The sequence below is a fragment of the Canis lupus genome, chromosome 31 (assembly GCF_003254725.2).
Source record: "Canis lupus dingo isolate Sandy chromosome 31, ASM325472v2, whole genome shotgun sequence".
NCBI classification, from domain to species: Eukaryota; Metazoa; Chordata; class Mammalia; order Carnivora; family Canidae; genus Canis; species Canis lupus.
Window position 1 is genome coordinate 22,771,107 of NC_064273.1, and position 21,709 is coordinate 22,792,815.

Here is a 21,709-nt window from a genome sequence, read left to right on the forward strand (position 1 = left end):
GACAGCACATGAACAATAAAGAATCATTGGAAGAAATGCTTGCAAGCCCTAAACTAATTTGTTGTTTTATTGAGATATATCTCACGATGAGTTTTTAGTGCAGTACAGAGCAGAATTGATTGAGGGGTGAAGTCCTTGGAGGGGGGCAGGGTGAAAGAATCAAGAAACCCACAGAGAAAGGCAATTCAGATATTTCTTTCTCAAGTCAATGTAGAAAAGCAGAGTGAAGAGGAGTCATGGCAGTTTTGAAGGTGAGAATTTTTTAAGATTTTATTTATTTATTTATTTATGAGAGACACAGAAAGAGCTAGAGGCAGAGACACAGGCAGAGGGAGAAGGAGGCTCCATGCAGGGAGCCTGATGCGGGACTCGATCCCAGGACTCCAGGATCACGCCCTGGGCCGAAGGCAGGTGCCAAACTGCCAAGCCACCCAGGGATCCCCGAAGGTAAGAGTTTTGAAGAAGCTAAACCAAGTTCTGGCAGGGAAACCCCTACTGAGAAGAGACAATGCAGATACTAGATTTAAGGCGACAATTCACTGTCAAGAGTTTTAAGTAGAGGCCACAAAGTCTCACTTTAAGGAAGAATTAGTATTTGTATTTGGAGGTATTAGTATTTGTATTTTGTAGACAAGCAAACAATTGAAGAACAGTTTGTTTGCTTTCGCCAAGTAATCTTGTTGACGATGCTATCTTTCTTAGTCAATCTTTAATTCTTGATTGATGGAATTGGAAACCTCTCCCCTCAAATCCTGAGGCAATTAAGGAACAAACACACTTGAGTAGTGGGTGCACTTGTTAATGGCATTGGTATTTATATATGAAATAGGAAAATAAAAGGTATTATAGGAGTGAGAGGGAAGCCCAAAGAATAGTGCAACTGTGTAATCCAATGTTTTCGCATGTGATGCAGACCTCAGAACTGTATCTTTGCGTTTTGGAATCATTATTAAAATTCAACATGTAAACTGCAAATGCTTTTGGAGAAAATACTAATCTATTCTTAATAGATACTAAACCCTATCACAAATACAACAGTCTTGCTAATGGGTGCCCACGACACAGTGTGACATCAGGAAGGGGTTTATTTGGATTACCTTAAGGAAGTGAATTTCACAGTAAATTATGTCAAAGCAAAGTCTATAGGGTAAGAGTCTGAATTACACTGTTATCTCAGAATTAGCAAATAATCAGTCACTCAGTAATTTCTCAAGTTCGGATAGGATGAAGTTTGTCTTTTTAAAGACAAATGGGTGACATTTAATTAGGTAAATTTTATCTCTGATATTCACAATATAGACTTAAAAAGTATCTTGCCTCCTGAAATTCACAGATGAATCTGATGTTAGAAAATCTGAGATCCTGTACATCGGGTGAAGACAGGTTACTATAAAGGAAAATGTTGGTCCAACTTCTTATTCAGCTCACGTATCACTGTACAACTAAGGCTGACTTATCACATTAACCTCAGGAAGAAAATTTGCTTGTTTTTCTAAACTTTGGTCTGAAAATTAAACAGAATTTCAAACTCTTGTCTCTTGACCCCAGATTGACCAATGGACAAGGGGACACAGCACCACATCCTAAAAGAAATGTCACAAGAAGCTCCGTAATGTGTTTATTTAAGAAAACCCTGCTCAGATGAAGCATCTGTTTCTTAATGAGGTCATGTTTTTATTTTACCTAATTTTCCAGCTGGGATTATTGAGGTGTAAGAAGGTCTTGCCAGGGGTTGAAGAGTGAGCCAATAGCTCACATGGGATCAGAATCCAGAATCCTTGGAGAGAACCAGGAGCTCCAACAATTGGATCATAATGTCTATTCAAATGCACATCCTTATGTAGAAGGCATAAAGTTCTTAAACTCCCACTTCGAAACATTAAACATAAATGGTAAATGTTGTATCCATTCTATAATTTGGGAGGAAGAAAACTGAATGTTTTTACCTATAACTAGCTACACATCCATATCCTTTTGAATCAAATTTTCAGGATTATCTCCTGGAAAATGAACACGAACAAACCATTACAGGATAGCAACAGGGACGCCAGGGTTGATGCATGCTCAGTGGTTGAGTGTCTGCCTTAGTTAGGCTCAGGTTGTGATCCCAGGGTCCTGGAATCGAGTCCTGTCTCAGGCTTCCTGCAGGAAGCCTGTTTCTCCCTCTGCTATGTCTCTGCCTCTCTCTGTAAGTCTCTCATGAATAAATCCATAAAATCTTAAAAAAAAAAAAAAAAAGGATAGCAATACAATCTTGGGCTTTAGAGCCAGGGGAACTGGGTTCAAATCTTACTCTAGCAGTTTACTAGTTGTTGACCTCAGACAGGTTTAGAAATTTCTTAAAAGATTTATACCTCTGCGTGACAGTTTCTTCCTCTCTTGGGTGACTCACTCAGAGTACTGACCCCTGGGATTTTGTGAGGATTAAATGATATAAGAGATGCGAAGTGCTTAGAAAATCTGTTTGACAAATATCAAAGGCCCAGGGACTGTAAGCTAACTTCACTCTTCTCACCATTATCCTGGCTTTGTTATGCTTTTACTTACAGGTACTCTAATCTCAAGTAGCTTTATTAAATTTTGATACTACTAGACCCCCTCGATTTGGGAGAGAAGGGGGGAAATTTGCTAATCGTTAGAAGGAAAGAAACCATGCATGACATTCATGATAGATTTCTTTTTTATATGACCTTCAACTTGAATTTCCACACATGTGGCAGGCAATCTCTAGGCCTTCTGGAGAGAAATGGAAATTCGGATAGGATGAAAAAAAATACAGAAGTGATACTAAACACTAAATCTCTTAGCGCTGCTGGACGTATAGTAAAGGCCCATTCCCACCTTTCATCTGGGGGCCAAGAAAGACATAGTGTGGCATTGCTCCAGGCTAGATAGAGGAAAAAAAAAAAAAAAGCCCAGTTCATGTTGATTAAAGCTATAGGTTTGGGGGTAAATACCAAGTTTAATCCTCGTTTCCTTTCACTTCACATCTCAAAGTCAGTCCTGACATCTGACTCTGGGCATCGGCTTCGGTCCATGGTGTTTCTCGGGCCTCCGCAGCTTTTCAAAACACAGCCGTGTTTAATCTAATCATCCATGGGAGCCCAGTCCCACACAGATCAGCACAACCAGAGACCTCCTCTAACCACAGCAAAACACAGGCTGCCATGCTGTTGCCTCTCAGCCACTTCCTTAGCCTCTAGCTGAATACTTGGCTTTGATTTTTTTTTTTTTTTGAAGATGTTATTTATTTATTTGAGAGAGAGCACTCTCATGCACAAGCGAGAGGGTGGGGTTGGGGGCAGAGGGAGAGGGACACGCAGACTCCCCACTGAGAGGGGAGCCCCACGCAGGGCTCGATCCCAGGACCCTGAGATTCTGACCCCAGCCGAAGGCAGACGCTTAACCGACTGAGCCACCCAGGCACTCCTGGCTTTGGCTTTTTAAATCGCCTGACTTTAGCTTAGGAAGCCGTTTGGAGTCTTTCATGGTGGAGAGATTCACTTAGCACATTTTACGATTAACTACTATAAAGCCGAGCTTCAGCAAGTTTGCAAATTATGGCTTTCATTAGTCTAAATAAAATCAGATTGTTCCCCCTAGCATATTAGAAGCTGGCCCAACATCAATAAAATTATTATTTTGAAGAGCCATGTGTGCAGCAGGTGAAATCTTTTATTATTACAAGCCAATCATAAAAGTTTGACAAGTTAAAAAATATAAACTCAAAATGCAAACTTACATTCATTTGAAAGCTTTCTACAGTTCACACTTGGATTGTAAAATGGCCATAACCAGATTTTTGCCTCCACTCAAGGCATAGGGATGGGGACTGTGTTCTCGATAGTGTAAAGCAACTTTTTAGAATGTCCTAATGATTTGGTTAATGTTTACACATACAGAACAGCAAGGGGGAAGACAAATTATTACTGCCTGTGTACAGTCAATACTTACCAAATCCATTGTCCAAAAGCCAATATTGGCATCAGTTGACTAGAGACCTCCCAAGTCTAGCTCTTTTTATTTTTATAATTTTTAAAGAAACAGTTAGCAGGAAAAGAGAAGTGTTCATAGACATGTGGTCCAGGAAAAGAGTCACCATTCAGAAATGTTCACTGACATTCCGGTTTTTTTTCATGATGGACAGAGAAGGTGTAACATAGGTACTTCAGACTTGCCTCTATCTTACATGTTAATTTTCAAGTTAGGAAAATTTTTTTAGATGGGGGAATAAAGATCAAAGGAAATTTTGATTCAAATACAACTTTGAGGGATGCCTGGGTGGCTCAGCAGTTGAGCATCTGCCTTTGGCTCAGGGCCTGATCCCAGATTCCTGGGATCGAGTCCCACATCGGGCTCCTTGCATGAAGCCTGCTTCTCCTCCCTTTGCCTGGGTCTCTGCCTCTCTTTCTGTGTCTCTCATGAATAAATAAATAAAATCTAAAAAAAAAAAAAAAAAAAAACAACAACAAATACAACTTTGAATTTTAAACCACTATGTGCTGAGAGAAGCAGTGGCAGGGCCCTGCATGAGAGACTTTAAGTCATTAGTGAAAGCATTACTCTTCATCAAATATATCCTCTTATTCTGGATAGAAGAAATAAAGTAGAAAAATAATGGAACAGCCTGGGAATTTTCTCCATGCTTTCCATTTTGAGCATAGTCACATATTTACACCATGTACATGAAGCAGACTGCCTGTTTGGGAATGGGCTCAAGCAGATTCAAAGCACTCTAGCAAAACTGAGGTCACTTCCCAACCTGGAAAGTGGTAAGTGCCTAATAAAAGGGACAGGAGGAAATTACGTGAGAAGAAAGGAGTGGAATTAGAATCCAGAGCATGGTTAGCTCAGACCCATGGTTTCATGCAACAATCTAAAAATAAAACACTGGAAGCAGATCAGTGAGCAGTATTATTACCAAAAATCACACTGGCTACAGAGGCACAGTGTCTGTAATCACAGACAGATGATTAGGAAATATTTTGGGAGGTTATTGTCTCTAATTTCTTTAAGGCTCATAGTTTGTAACACATGCTCACAATATTTAGGCAAAAAGTGAAATTAGAGAATTATAAAGCAATTAGAAAATAAAGCGAATGAAAGCCAGATCCGCTTATGAAAGGGAAATTAACCCCAAATCTTAAATATCTCTGATTTGGCTATAGGTAATGCAGAAAGACAAATTAAGTAGGCAGTGTTTGACTGAAGAATGGATCCTAGAGAATTCTAAAGAAGGAAATAAGAGCTGGCCCAACCAAGAAATTAAAGGGAACCCAGGGCATAGTCATGGATCAAAGATTCAGGCTGGATTTTTCACAGAGAAGCCTACATTTTCTCCTGCACTGTTCCCTTGTAAAATTGTCCAATACTGTTAAGAAAAGTTCTTACTGTACATATATGGCTTAAATAAGACATTCGTTCTCACCAGCACCTGTCTTCCTACCTTTCAGACTGTAAGGTCTGCCTATGTCAATCCTTGGTTTAGGAATTCCAGAGGGCTGGGAAAGGTGATAGTGGAAGGTACTTCATGGCAGCCCAGTTGCCTTGAGAGTGAGTGCAAAGAAGGTGCATTTACTGCCACGATGGTATTCTTACAGAGAAACTTCCCAAATGCTATCAATGTGTGAGCACAGATCACTGCAGGTTAAAGGAAGAAGTAGCCCTTCCCTCAAGAAATCTATAATCCCTTCTGCAGAAGATCAGGATTTAGGGTTTGTAATCTTACGGATGCTTGATGCCACAATTCAACTATGTTGTTTACCCAGTCTGAAACAGACTCGCCTCTGCCTACCCAGGGATTTAGAACCTTTCTTTTGGAACTTTCATGACTCTGAACAATTGCTGGTGTACTTTTGAAACCATCTCTGCTTAATTACAATCCTCCTGATATTTGGGCTAATTCTTCTTAGCCTCCACTGCACATTCTGAATGTTGCCTTGGGCAGCTCTTGTGTTTCTCCCACTTACTCACTCATGTACCTACATAGATATGTAATAAATAGTGACTAAGGACCTATACTGAGCTGTATTATTTTATCAGCTAATAGGTACGAATGAGAGATAGCTGAAAACATATTCGCAGGCCAGGAGTTCAGATGGCATATGTGTTTTAAGATTTTTTTTTTATTTACTTATTCATAGAGACACACACACAGAAAGAGAGAGAGAGAGGCAGAGACACAGGCAGAGGGAGAAGCAGGCTCCATGCGGGGAGCCCGACATGGGACTCGATCCCGGGTCTCCAGGATCACAGCCTGGGCTGCAGGCGGCGCTAAACTGCTGTGCCACGGGGGCTGCCCTGGCATATGTGTTTTAAAAAGCTTTTCAGGTATGCTAAGTCTTTTAGAGCAGCAGAAGAGAGAGTCATGTGTCATTATCAGTCCCCTTCTAGTCAAGAGACAGAGATTCGATGTCTGAATCTCTTGCATGAGACAAAGAGGAGACCGTGGAAGCAGGAATGGGACTCCATCTTCAAGCTAAAGAAGTCCAACTAATAACGTGTTAAGTTAAATTATATCAGTTGGATGGTTATTCATGCTAAGGCTTTATGTTTGTGTGTTTTTTTTTTTCCTTAGATGGTAAGAAGAGTGTCAGTTAAGAAAATTAAGGTTGTGATTAATACTTAAGAATTGAAATTTAACTACCGATTGCTATTTCACTGCTGCAATATACAGCCTTACACAATTACATCTTTGAAGTTATTTTAACTTTCCAAAGAAAATATAGCAGCTAGAAATCTACCCCTTGTGAAACGGTCTCTGCCTACTACTAGGAATGTGAAAAAAGCAGCTTTCGTTTCTATTTAAAAGTTATGATTTTAGGTTAAAAACTGAATCCACTTAATAAAAATGCAGCAAAAAAGCATCAGACCATATTTTGCTCCAAAAAGGATGATGCTAAAAGGTGATACATACATTTAAAATGAAATAAGCTAGTTAACTAAAAAGCAAAAACAGAAGTGTGAGTGTAAATAACAGCTGGTATCTATGACCTACCTAATTTGTCCCTGAAATAACTCCATGAAATCAGCACCATTTCTCCTAAATTTCAGATATGAAAACAAGCTTTGAGAGTTTAAATAATAAGACCCACGTGACACAGTAGAAAGTACTCTAGCAAGCAGTGAGCCCAGATGTGTCTGATTCTAATGTCTAATTCTAAGTACTAAAGTGTGCATATGCCTAGGAGCCTGGCTCATCGCTTGAGAAGTACATTTATTAACTGGTGGGATATATTTCAACCAGGAATTCAGTGCTAAATCTCTAATTTTAAGATTTAGGTGTGTTTCCTTCGGCTCGCAAATCGGGTGACATTTGACATTTGAACCCTGTTGCCTGCAGGTCTTGGTTTCGCTATCTTTGCTATTAAAAAAGGAGAAAGGATTATTTGCCATAAGCTATTGTTTACCTGTGACAGGAGCTCGTATCACTCACAATGGAATAAACATGACAAATTTCTGTGCAAACTGATTCGCCTTGGATGAGTCAGTAGAGCCCTGAGTAACTTTTAAGAGGGACATCCCTGCATTCCATAATCAACTGTGACAAATTCCATCTAAGAGTCATTGCTGGATGCTTAAAAAGACAGGAGCAGTAGCAATTTTCTTTTAAACTTCTAAATGACACTGTCAGAAAGGAAACATCTACCGTGTGCCTGACTTTGCCTTCCTCCCCCCCAACTAGTTAACCCTAAAAGTGCAAATATAAACAAATTTAATCCCCAACAGTCCATCTGAACCTGGAGAAATCTGGAATTAATTGCCAAGTATTTGGGTTCCCGTTGCAGCTGTTACGAGTGTTTGATTTGGCGAGGGAAGGGAAACGGCGCTGCATACCAATTTCGTGAGCCACGGTGAAAGCTGCATGGAGGCCATCATCTTCAATCACAGCACAGCTGCGCTCCGGAGAACATATGGTCCCGACGTCTGCCATTCCCAGGGTGTCACATGAATGATGCCCACATAAATCCTGCCCAGGAGAAAGAAAGAAATCGTTAAAATCAATTCACATCCAGAAGGAGCCACCTTGTAGAGCCACTTGCTCACTCCAAACAGCAAGGGTGGGATATGTCTATGGTAGCACCTGTTCAGCTCTTGAAATGCACCAAAGACAAACTAATGGCATCGGTTCTTCTACACTTCTCTGGGCCCCGGAGGCACAGAAGATGTCCTATGATTTTGGCTTGTCCCTTAAAACAGCAGCCACAGCTTTCCGAAAGCGGTACCGCATATGTGCAGGCACATATGTCAGGGATCACTTTCACATCTAGTCAGGCTTACTGAAGCCCTAATATCCTGGCCTAAATTCATGCTAAATTTATCAGAAGCCTGGCCTAATAATTTATTTTCCATCACAGGAGCAAACTGCAACCACTTATTAGTGACAAAATATTAGTGTATCAGTAATTGGAATGGGAAACTCCGTTGTAATCCAAAAGCGTAATTCCTTGAAAGATCATCTCTTAATTTCCAAATAGAGCTGTAATTTCATAGGTTGTGTCTTCAAAAATGTATGCACTTTAACTCCTAGCATTTTATGCAGATTGAAGATGTAGACCTCATGCAGATTTCTTCATCTGATCAACGCGCAGAAAATATATGTAATATGTTGTGTTTATGTAAGTGAGTGTATGCATTTTTTTTCTGGTGAGAAGTTGTATGGCTCTTAAGAGATTCTCAACGAAAAACATGATCACACATTCTTAAAACGATCATTAAAAAATGATTGATTTGGATGAAGGAGAGATCACAAGACGATTTTAAGTTATGAATTATAAAGAGAAGATATAACCCAGATTTTCTGACATGATAGATTTGTGATGATAAGCTTTCCCCTATACGCTACTTGAGTATTAAAAGGCACTAAAACTTCTTGCACTTGACTACTGTTTTCAATGACAATTAATTATCATTGTGTTCGTTTACATCCAAAAAAGCAAGACAGTATCTTAGTAAGCCATAAGTAAATAATTATAGAAGGAAAGGATTTTTTAAAAAAAACATCAATTATTGGATACCTGGGTGGCTCATTCAGTTAAGCATCTGCCCTCAGCTCAGGTCGTGATCCCAAGGTCCTGAGATTGAACCCCATGTCAGGCTCCCTGCTCAGAGGGGTGTTGGCCCCTCCCTCCCTCTCTCTGTCTCTCTCCTCACTTGTTCTCGCTCTCTCAAATAAATAAATAAATTCTTTAAAAAAATCAGTTATTATGAAAGATGACAATTTACCGGTTGTGATGATAGCTACCATCTTTGTGTCCCCAATGACCACAATGTCTGGCTTAGGCTACAAACTCAAAGAATTGAGGTAAATTGTACTTAATTGATTTACTTAATCGAGGTAAATTGTAACACAGTTAGATGCAATACAGACCTCGCGCATCTTCAATATGCCAAATGCTAGCAAGATCTCAACAGATTCCTGGAAGTCAGCACAAGATGTTATGACTACATAACCAATGTCACCTAGTCAATGTCAACTCTTCTAATTCTTCCCTGTGTTGCTGCAAAAAAATCCACCCAACGCAAAATATATTAAAAGAGATAACCCTATGATCTTCTCTCTAGTACATTTTCAGGTCCTTATTGTATTCCATATATTATGAGATCCCAGCTGTGATGAATTACATTGCTGCCACCATGTTATTACAGCTTCAGACAGTGGAAATCTCGGCCAAGTAGCCTTGGTGAATCAAGTCACCAAACCAGCAATAGCCTCCCCAAGTTTCCTGTGTATCCTCATATGTCATCCCGTGGGATCTCAAATTACAGCTGTTGAGAACAAATTAGTAGTTTTTAAAATTGAAATTGGAACACACTTTTGCATAATAATCAGTCTTTGAGATAATAATATAGTACAATACATTTTTAATCCAGCTTTTCTCCAATCATTTCAGTAACGTTAAGACGAAAGACTCAGTTGTCATTGCTAGACACCATAGGTTATTTCTGCACACATTTTTTAAAAAGAAGATTTATGTTTATTTTCACAATTTGGGGTTTGTTATCCTCAAATAATAAAATGCAAGAATTGTTTCCCTTCTTACTCCATATGTCATTAATAAGCTCAGATGAAGAGCCACAGTGAATGGAAATGACCCTCCTGTTCTGAATAGCGTTTAAACTGGATTCTTACTTAATATCTCTCTGTTTGCTGGTAGCAATTGCTCATTAGAGGCTATCAATTCTCCTTGTTATCCTTGAATTGCATTAAATGCATTTGGCCCTTTGCCATAGAAATGTGTGCATGTGACAAAATTATGAACAGAAGCAGTTGTTATTTTTTTAACCACACTGATTAAACCCCTTGACGACATGGCCATACTCTATATATTTTTGTAACTGTAATTATGTAAACTGGCAACCTCTCAATTCCATTCACACAATTTCAAACCTTAGCACCACCGTTATTGTTGAATCCTCAAGATTTACAGTGCATGTCTGTATTTCTTTGAATCCTCAAGATTTACAGTGCATGTCTGTATTTCTTTGTGATCCAATGTTCATTTCAATGTATTAAGTCTTGTGCATCAAATTATTAAGAATACAGGCTATCACACTCATATCTATTTGCTGGTGGAGATTTATAACAACATTTACAGGTGCAAGCCTTATTTGAAGTTTGTAGGTTTTTTTGTTTTTTGTTTTTTGTTTTTTTTTTGTTTTTTTTTAAATTCAGAACAGGAGTAAGGATACTATAGGGGCAATGGCATCTGTCTATCTAATCTATCTATTATCCATCCATCCATCCATCCATCCAACCATCCAACCATCTTATGGGTTTGGAGGTAGGGAGACTAAAAAAGTGTGCATTACATATGCTACCTACGTAAAAGGTAATTAAATTACAAGTGCTAAATAAAATAAAATAAATTACAAGTGCTGACAAAACTTCTTCTGCTTGGTCAATTTAAAATCTGAAAGTAAGTTATATCTTCTTATGTCAAAGATGGTTCTTTTCATGCAAGATCAAAATCTTATCACTATGGTGTAGGTAGCAATGCAAAGGAAGATTTAGTAATGGGAGGATTGCAAAAGTATGCAGAGACTTAACAGGTGGGCTTGTGGTGTTGGCCAGGAGATATGGCTGGGACATTGTATCTAACTCAAAAATAGAGCTGAGACAGTCAACAAGACTTGACAAGGAGGTCATTGACATGAGACCATTCATCAAGTGTGGCCATTTAGAGGATTACGAATATGTCAATATCTGATTTGTCATGGAATTTAGAAGGAGTAGTAGCACCCACATCTATTCGTGTGGATGGAGTAGGAGGCAGGGAACAACAACATCTACTTGAGAAGTAGATGCCCAGAAGATAGTACAATTTAGCAAATCCCGGTGGTGAGCACTGGGTGGGGAAAATGAACCAAGCAGACATAAGAATATGCAAAGTGAAATGAGTAATGGGAGCTGTAGGATTTCTCGCTTTGACTGGGAGGTTGGTCTTTCAAGCAGCATAAATATGCTGAGGGAAGGAGCCAAAAGAAACACAAGGTGAGAAGAGCAAAAATCATCACAGTTGCAGCAATGGCAGTTCAAATTAACCAAGAATACCTTGTATGGTGGAATGTGAAATTAAATAACAGCAACTTCTGTTTCTATTGGCATCACCACCTCATAAGGGCAAGCATGGAGCTCAAGAGAAGGGCACAGAAGAAGGTTAAACTAGCCTTCGATGTCTGTCTCTCTTCCCAATTTTTATGAAGAGGGATTAGCGATAGAAGAATTATTTTGTTGTGGTACATATTTTAATCATATGTATTATACAAACATGCACTTACATACCATACTTCATATTTATCCTATGCATTCAATTCTTGAGGTGTCATCTGCCTTTCTGGCTACCTTTATAGCAATCCCCAATAATAGAGCTCTTGATTTAGATCCCAAGAGAAACTATTAATCATGCCTGTTAGTCTGACCATTATAATTGCCCATGTTATACAATCCCTATCTGTGCTTCTGGATAAAACTAGGTAATATCAAACATACAGAGTCCAGCTGATTTAGGGACCAAGGGATCCAGGTTCGTTTATTCCTAAAACAATGACTGTGCGCCCACAATCTGCTGATGCTATACTAAGTGCTGACACTGTGAAAAATAAATAAGATCTGACCTTGACCTTAAGAAACATCATGATCTAGTGAGCAAAACAGATATGCCAAGAGGGAAGCAGATTACGACATGCTATTTTGCACAGATTTTTGAGGGAATGCAGAAGAGGAACGGACAAAGTCTCCTTGAGTGAATCAATAAAAGGGTCTCCAAGGAGGTAACTAGATATTGAGGGATGATTAGAAGTCTGATGGTCTTACAGGAATGGTGTCCTAACTAGGAAAGCCTGGCCAATACATCACGGAATGGTAAAAGGCAAGTTCTATTTTGGGGAAAGACAGGAAATTTGCCATGACTGGAGAATATAGGATTTGTTGTGTGGAAGGCAATCAGGGGAAGCTGGAAAGACCATCTGGGCCCCGAGTTCCAAGATGGGACATTTTGTCTGTAAACATAAAAAAGGGGAAGAGGGAGGCAGCAAGTTAAGGATTGAGTGGGGAGGAGATGCTTGAAACAGTCATTTTGGTGATCAGGAATGGAAGCTAATCAGACACAGTAAATACAAAGCAGATCACTTTTTAATTCTAATGCTATTAGTGAGAGTCATTACATAAGTTGTTTATATGCTTTGAGACAAAGTTGCCTCATCATTAACATAAGGAATTTGGACCAGGTGATCTCTACATCTTTCCAACTATACCTGTGATGGTATTAAATGAAAACACTCCAATTTATAGGTGGAAAAAACTAAAGCTCGGGGCGGTAAGTATCCAAAGTTGCAAACTTGAGACTGGTGAAGTAAAAATTCAAACCTATATCTGAACACCCCAATTCTTGAATCACCTTCACCATGGTACTGGTAAATCATCACATGTGTTTTTCTGGACACCACTGTTGTCTTTTATATTTATAATCTGTGCCTGGTCAAGTAAATTCCTTTCCTGAGACAAACACTATGGCATGATCTTTATCTTTACAGTGTGTTTGGTAAAACTCGGTAATTTAGAAGCATACTGAATTTACAAAATGCCCTGAGAAATATATTCCAGAAAAGAAGGAAATGGAAGTACTGGATAAGAAACCTGGACATCTTTTTCTTGCACCTCTCTCTCTCTCTCTCTCTCTCCTGATGCATCTGACTGGCCACTGTAAGTCATGGATTCCATCAGCCAGATGTCTCAGGTAACGGGCTACTCCTCATTTCCTTCCATTATTCCTTCCTGCCTGCATCATCATCCAAGGCTCTAACCAGTCCCTTTGTCTCCCATAACTCTCCTGCCTGTATGCTGTTAGTCAATTACCTTCTAGAGCCCAGATCTGATTAGCCTGCACAATGCATTCAATCTTGCCCAATGCAAACCAGGCTTCCTGTCAGCCTCCTCTGCACTGTTATGTCCCCTCTTGTCCACTATTTGTGTATCTTATCAATACTTTGTTACCAAACCTTAGCCCATTCCTTCTGCTGGAAAGGCTTAATTAATTCACCTCCACTTCATTTTAAAATTTCTTGATTTGAACTCTACTTCTCAATTTCTAGTTCAGTGTTTAAATTTTGAACATCTCAAGTCTCCTCCAGGTTACTGAAATAGCCTGCAAAGGCTATCCCCCGGGGTTGAGTTCAATTACTCATGTTGGAAGGCTCATTCCAGAATACGCTTCTGGTCACTACTGTTTTCTTTCCACAGATTCCCGCTGGATTTATATTTTAAACTCTTAAGTGAGGTGCTTTGGCCTAACCTGTGTCTTCCTACCAAAACTCAAATTCATATGCTGAAGCCTTAATTCCCAATGTGACTATATTTAGAGGCAGGGCCCTTAAGAAGGTAATTAAGGTTAAATGAGATCATAAGGGTGGGGTCCTGATCCAATAGGATTAGCCTCCTTAGAAGAAAAGAACTTGAGATCTCTCTCTCTCTCTCTCTCTCTCACACATGACATACAGTTTCTTCTATGAGCTAGTTGTTAACATCTTCTCTAGACTATATTCTGTTACCCTTCTGCCCTCATATTGTCGATAATATCACTTCTAACCACCTACATTTTACATGGTGCCCCTGGGCCACTGCACAGGATAGCTGGGCAAGTCTGCAATGCCTATCTCCTCCTCATGGATGTGGCTAACTTCTAGACCTTCTTCCAAATTGAGCTCAGATGGTTTAGGCAACCTTCTAATGTACTTGCGTGATATCTAATGATCACACGTATCATAAAAATCATGCTATACAAGAATTATCCATTTCCTTACCTGTTTCCTGGAACAGATTCTTAGGAAAGGGGTCACATCTCAAATTTCTGAATCCCTCTCTGCTTATTAGAAACATATTGATTGAATAAATTAGTTACAGTATTTTGTTAAGAGAGTACTAGACAGGACTATTATGTCTCTGCCATTTGTCAGTTATTACTCTTAGGAAACTACCTCTTTTCATGAATGTCTTTGTCCAATTACAATGATAGTATGGTTGCATATTATCGAAAGGATTAATTGTAAAATGGTTTATGATTATGGGTTGTACATAAGAAATGCTCAGTAAGACCTGCCTGAATCCAAATAAATCTATCCATGCTTTGAGTGCTGATTCAATTGTACATCTGTAGTGAAACCTATATAAAGTTCCATAGGCAGAATTGATTACTCTTCCAGTCTCTTTTCAGAGACTTTGTTTCTAACTCGGCCACAACATTTACTCAAGTTTTCCTAACGGTAGAGGTATTTATGTCTGCATCTGCTTTCTTTCTCCTGGTGATAAGCCCAGGTGGGCAGGGAGAAGGTATATTCCATCTTGCTGCCTTCAGCTGCACAAATGAGTGCCTCCCACATAGAAGGTGTTCAGAATGAGAGAGAGAATGACATAGTCCTGAGTGTTGTGCTGTGTTGTCTCTAATCGACATTAGATTTTTTTCAGAATATCCTTCACTTTATTTATTTATTTATCCATTGAGATATAATCGACTTGTTATATTAGTTTTAGGTGTACAACACGATTTGATATATGTCTATGTTGTGAAATGATCACCACAATAAGTCTAGTTAATATCCATCACTATGCATAGTTAGAATTTCTTTTCTTGTGATGAGAACCTTTAAGATCTATTCTCTTAGCAATTTGCAATTTACATTGTTTTTAAAATGTCAACTAGAGCTGTTTAATCTGTTCCCAGTCTTCCCATTTCTGAGTTATTTAGATTTTTATTGATTGGGATTAATCTATAGGCTAGGAATCCTGGCTAAGAGTTCACTTCAGACTTTAAAAGGGATTTGAACTCAAATATGCAATGGGATTAGTCAATCCAGTCAGCAAGCAAATAAGAGACAGTACTTGCTGCTGCTTCCTCCTAGCTTCTGGTTTCCCCTCAGGGCTCCCTATTGTCACAACCTAACAAGGGACTGGCTGGTAGAGGAGGAATGCTCTCTGTGGGGTCCTTCCCCAGCACTGCAAGGCAAAACATAAAAGAGAGGTGTTAGCCGAGAGACGATTGCCAATTAACTGGCACAATCATAGTTAATGTAGGTGAATGGGCCTTGTATGTTACAGAGTCTGTAGCTGGTTCATTTTTAATCCAGTACTTTTGATCCAGGTGAAGTTTGGGATGAGGGGGGGTTAAACAACCTCCAATTTTGTCATCCGGCAGGTAAGGATATGGTTTCTAAAAAAAGGCTCCGTGGTCTCCAAAGTGGGTTTAAGAGTTTGTCTTTAAAGAACCTATTTTAAAATAAAAGAGGAAGCCAGGGACAAGGAAAGGATTCTGGAAAGCAAAATTAAATCCTGGGGAGATCAGATTTCTACTGTTTGATGGCAGAAGTGGTGTGAATTCCAGCATGAGTGCTATTCCAGAATGAAAACGGCTCCTATGCCAGAAAATTGACTGGTGCTAAGTTTCTCTAATTAGAGTACCGGGGTACTGTAAAGTGTGTCAGTTTGATAAAAGAATTACTAGCACTCCCAGACGCAACGTTCAAGGTGGCCTAGGCTAGTAAACAGGGGTGGAAAACATATCCTCACACATTTGCTTCATGCCCGAAAAACAAGCAATTTAAGAGAAGACATCTGGACACAAAATTTGAACAGTGCTCAGAGCCCATCAAAACATGGATTTGATGGCTTGGCGTCTGGCTGCTAAGCAACGTTACTTCTTACATTCAAAACAGAGTTGTAAAAGTAGGACCCTGGTGCCAACTCAGGGTATTTCTCATTGAAAAAAAAAAAAAAAAATGTAGCCATGAACGTTTTTCTTAGGTCTTAAGATATCTGATTTCTCTGGTAGAAGAGCTCAGATGATTTCTGCTCTAGTCCTCTTATTTTCCACATTCTGAAGTATTAGATGGAGCTTAACTTGACATTTTGAAGCACTCTTAATGGATGCCACTAAGGGTTTTGTAATAATTTTCTCAGCCCCCTAATCAACAACATTCTTTTACATTGAGTATATATATTCACAATACACATGCTTTTTCAAATATTTGGTTCCCCTCAAGTTAGATGTATATACCAGAGGACCAACCGCAAGCTAAATGAGATTTGCTTTACCAAAAGTATGCTTCTGCTTGGCAGGGAGGCCAGGGAGGGCCCGTGTAAAATATTTTCCATGTGCAGACTAGTTTGGAAAATGTATGTTATTATAATACTTATTAACATTAAGATAGGCTAATTTCTTTCTTCCTTGCTTTTATCTACTTAAAATGTACTGATATGTTTCAGAGCTTGGAAAATAGGAATTGTTAGCTACCCAGATAAAACAAACACCCAGAAAAAGCGGTAGATCATTCAGAACCACTGACTAGCTTTTCCTTTTTTTCTGGGAAGCAGTTAGGAAAATGATGGGGCAGGAGGTAGGGAGGAATGGGGTCTTCTATTAATTTGTGTTGGTCTTAAAAGTTATGGAATGTGCATTTGTATTCAAAAATGTGCATCTGTATTCAAAAATGAAAGTGAACTATTAAAATGACCTACTCTTTGGAGTAGTGTGCCTACAAAAGTATTTTTTTCCTCTGTCTTTAGAGAACTTCCTTCCACAAACTCTCTGAAGCCTTCTTCTTGGCAGCTTCTTGTGATGCAGCAAAGCAAGAAATCCAGACGTGGAAAACTGCTTACCAAAAAAAAAAAAAAAAAAAAAAAAAAAAAAAGACTTGGAAACCAAATAAGACAGGGCTAGTTTTACAGGAGAACTTCACTTCATATGGAAGGCTACAAAATGAATGCCCTTCCGTTTCAAAGATTAATGTAGCGCGGAGAAATTAAAGGATGGTTTTTAGATCACTTAATGAGAAGAAAGATTTTCCATTGTGCATAGCATCATGTGCTGCCAGGTTCTTCCTAAACGGTTGCCCTCTGGCACCTTTGTTTACATGTGGTTTTCATTTATGTCTACCCCACGGACCACAAGTGTTTCTCCATTCCAAATTTATCAACACTCTTCCTTTATACCAGGGGTGTCTTAGTAAAAACAGGGAATTAGGTAGTAGAGCTGCAGGATTCTGAAGCTTTCTGCAAGCCATCAGTGCATTTGCTATCCTAGCTCTGGTTGCTCCGATTCGTACCATGCTTTTGCATGATATTTCAAAATTTCAAATCCTTCAGCTACCCTGGATGGATCCCAAACATTTAAAGAATGAGGTTTAGAAGGGAGTTCTTACCAGGCATCTGAGAGGCATGACTTCAAGCTGCCAATCAGAGGCGAGTCACGAGGTGGGTTTCAGAGCTCTGAACAAGCCAGACTGACAAACCAGCCCAGACTCTGGGTCTGAGTATGCTCAACGTGGTGAGGGAATGACTGGGCAGACAGATACCGTGTTCTTCCCAGAACCTCTGGGCCTGTGAAGATCAGTTTCTTTCCCTTCCTGTAACCATCTTTCTTAAAAGAGGGAAATCCTGGGCAAACATTCCTTCCTCATGTCTTGACTCTTTGCCCAGATCTTTCCACACTGGGGCTTCAGAAACATACTCCTCTGAAACCCAAACACGCAATCTGGTTGTGACCCTTCGCTGGCAGTTCCGGAGGGACAGGCGCTGCTTGGGTGACTGGAAGACTAGGCAAAGGAGTTGCAAAGGCACCTGACGAGGTTAGGTTTCTGTATCCTCCCTGCCCTCCTGAACTCCGTCCTTCTCTGGAAACCGAGATTGATTCCACAAGGTGAACATGTAAGAACTCCATTAAGGAGCCAGATCGGAAAAAATCTTTGGATTTTTTTCCTTTGGAAAGTCCTTCCTCAACTTCTGTCACAGAATTGGCTCAAGTAAGAAGGTATGGATCCTTGACAAAGGAAGGGCGTGGATAAAAAGTGACATTCGTCTCAAATGTCAAGAAGAAAGATTCCCCATTCCGAAGACACACTTGCTTTCCCCCTCTTCCCATTTAGCTACGCACATTTCCCCCAAGCATTCTAGCCCCCTTCTAATCCTATTTATGCATCCAGGACTCCAGGTCTCAGTATCCTGCCTGATGGATAGAAACTCAAGGAAGGTCTAGTCATTTGGGGCCAGGAACTGACTACAGGAGCTGCGCTGAGGACTGGCTGGGTTTCCCCAACGAGCAGTTAAATCCCTGGTGACAGCAGGTGTGTGGGAGCAGCAAGGCCTTCAGGGGGCCCAAACCTCGACCTACCTGCCTCCTTCCACCAGCGCTGCTCGCTCGCTCGCCCGGGCCGCCCCGCAGGCTGCACTTACCTCTCTCGTAAACAGGATGGCCGCGTCGTAGTGCTCCTCGTGGTCATCCCCCAGCTGGTTGTGCTGATGCTGCCACTTGCAAAAGTTCTTGAGAGTGGTGGCCGCGTTCTTGCTCACCTCCAGGCTCTTGTCCTTGTCACCCAGCACCACCACCTTCACCACGGCCAGGCGGATGTGGTTCTCGATGCTGGCGTGGCTGTACAGCCTGTTGGCGATGGAGGCCAGGGTCAGCAGGTAATGCTGCAGGCCCCGGCCATACATCCGCGCCATGGACGCGTCTGCCACCAGGAGAAGCTCCACCTGGCGGGCCCGGGAGATGGAGCGGCGCCGCCGCCGCCACCACGTCTGGGGTCCCCGGCCCCCATCCGGGGAGGCCGCCGGCGGGGCCGGGAACCGCGGGGCCGGCGACCAGCGTGGGTCCGGGCTGCTGTGCGCGGGGGGGCGCTCGCGAGGCCCCGGCGGGGACGCGGGAGTCTCGCAGCTGGTGCGCGGCGGCAGGGCCTCGAAGCTGAAGCCCTCGCGGGTGTAGACGTGCAGGATGCGCGGGGACCCGTCCCCGTACACTCGCTCGGCCTCGGCCCCGGCCCCGGCCCCGGCCCACGGCCCGCGCAGCAGCGGCTTTAGGGTGTAGCGCGCGTGCCTCACGGCGAAGAAGCCGTCGAGCCCACCGCAGAGGTCCAAGACGGCCAGCGAGCGGGGGCTGCCGTCCACCGTGCCGCGGTAGAAGCAGTGGTCCCGGTGGCGCCGGGGCGCACCCGGGCCGCGTCCTGCAGGCGCAGAGCCAGCGGCGCCCACCGAGCCATCTCGCTCCAGGTCCAGGAGGAACCTCCGGCCGCCCGCGTAGACGAGGTAGCCCACCTTGCCGCCGCCCGCGTAGATCTGGTCGACGTTCTGCACCAGCCCGCTGCTCCTGCGCTGCGGCGCCAGGGGGTGCGGGTGGCCCGGAGGCTCGGCCGGCTCCCGCGCCTCCTCCCCCTGCCGCCGGCGGGGCTGGGCGGCCGCTGCTGCAGCCCAAGGCTGCCCGGCTTTATCCTGGGCAGGTGCCGCGGCGGGGCCGGCCGCGACCGGGGGCAGGCGGAGCGCGCCCAGCAGCAGGGACGCCCACCCGAGCAGCATAGTGCGCTGCCCGCGGGGAGGGGCCGCGCCACGGGGACTTGATGGGTATCTGTTACTCGCTCTGGAAGTCACCGGGGCGGGAGGTGGGGGCGCGCACACACACACACACACACGCACACACACACGCACTGGCTTGCAAGGTCGAGTCAAGTGTCGGAAGGACGGGGACCCGGCGGCAGCGCCAGCCTGTCCCGGGCCTCAGTGCCAGCGTGCGAACTTTTCTTTGTTGCTTTGCAAAATGTTGGGATTGGTGCTCCGAGAAGAGGGGGGGGAAAATTTAAGACAAGAAAAGCCGGGCTCTGGGGGCTTCCGCAAGTATGAGGAAGGTGGTGGTGGTGGTGGTGGTGGTGGTGGGGGTCAGGGGGTGGGGGACAAGAACAACAACCAATCCAACCCCAAATGCAGCCGCTAGCGCCGCACGAAGAAAAAAGTAAGGCTGGTGCCGCGCACCCGGCGGGCAACTGGTGCGCGCTGCCTCCCGCCCCCTGCTGCTCTGCACCCGCCGGCAGCGGGGGTCCAAGCTCCGGAGCCCGCTCCCTTTCTTATTTTGTGGGTTTCCTTGACTCTACGAGCACCAGGAGGAGGAAAGGAAAGAGAGGGGGGAAAGCCATAAAAATTAAAGGAAAAAACGCAAGAGGCGGCCTGCGGGGAGCCAGTGGAGCGGCGCGTCCGGGTCCCTTCGGATGCAGCGTCTTCCTGCCGCCGTCATCCCCAGTCGGCCGCTGCGAGCGCCGAGAGCAGCGCGAGCGCTGTGAAGATGCGAGGAGGTGGAACAATGAATTTATAGCGGCATGCCATCCTGCAATGGCAATTTCAACAATTCGTCACTGCAAGCTGCCTCTTAAAGGGAGAGCTTCCCCCACCCCTCCCACCCTTCCCGGTCCGCGCCTAATCAGACGGGGGAGGGCGGGCGAGGGGGGTGATCGAGGAAAGGGAGACCGGGAAGGACCCGGCGAGGTGGAAGGAGGGACGAGGGGAGGGAGCAAGGGCGACTGGAGGGGGGGGGGGAGTATTGGGGTAAGAAAAACAGATTTCCTTGGCCTCATTTAAAGCCACAGTGGCTCCGGGGTTGTCTGATTATTTCACAACCAATCGGGGTTGGCTAACCCCGGCTTACCTCATCTCCCGAAAGGGGGTGTTTTGGTGCTTTTTTTTTTTTTTTTTTTTTTTAAGTTACTGAGACATTTCTAGCCTCTCCTTGCCTCCTTCTCGCCCGCTTTCCTTTCCCTCGGTAGGAAGTTCCTGCCCCAAGTTCTCCGGTCCCCGCGCGCCCGTGCGCTCCCGGGGCGCGCGGACCTGGCGACTCCGCGCACCGGCCCAGGGCTTCGGGCTTCCCGTGCGCCCCCCTCGGCCCGCGCTCTTCTCGCCTCCTCCCGCCTCCTCCCGCCGCCCGGGGGCCGGGTGTCCGCGGTGCTCACGCCCTGGCCTTCGCGTCGGGACGCTCTTTGGGTTCGGGCTCCGGGGACTGACTTCCCGCAGCCACCAGCAGGGGGGCCGGGCCGGGCCGGGAGAGCGCGCGGTGCCCCCGCAGGGCGCCCCCGCCCCGGGCCCTCCGCGCCTCTGTGCGCGAGCCCCCGGCTGCCCCGGCCCCGCGCGCCGTTCACCGGTGCCCGCAAGGCGCCCTTTGCTCCTGGGTCATTGGAACTTCCTCCGCTTTGCTTTAAGAAGGCAGGGCGAGAAAGAGTTAATAACTGTGGCAGAAAACTGAGCTTTTTCTTTTCTTTGTCATAAAATTAAAAAAAAAAATTGTGCCCACACTTTCTCTTCTTCCTCCTGTTTAAATGGGAATTAGATACCCAGATGTGTATTGATCTGTCCTAAAACCGCTCATCGCTCCAGGCCCTGACCTACCATCAATATTCTCAGAAATCC

General features: G+C 43.5%; 1 protein-coding gene across 1 annotated transcript in view; it reads right to left on the reverse strand.

Moving 5' to 3' along the window:
- ADAMTS5 (ADAM metallopeptidase with thrombospondin type 1 motif 5) overlaps nucleotides 1–20,546 on the reverse strand; it is a 47,639-nt gene extending 27,093 nt beyond the window's left edge. Inside the window, exons 1-2 of the mRNA XM_025449653.3 lie at nucleotides 18,722–20,546; nucleotides 7,837–7,969 (exon numbers count right to left, since the gene is read on the reverse strand). Coding sequence (XP_025305438.1) covers nucleotides 7,837–7,969; nucleotides 18,722–19,837 — 1,249 coding nt within the window. The 5' untranslated portion in view covers nucleotides 19,838–20,546. The remainder of the gene's footprint in view (nucleotides 1–7,836; nucleotides 7,970–18,721) is intronic.
- Between the last annotated feature and the right edge of the window lie 1,163 nt (nucleotides 20,547–21,709).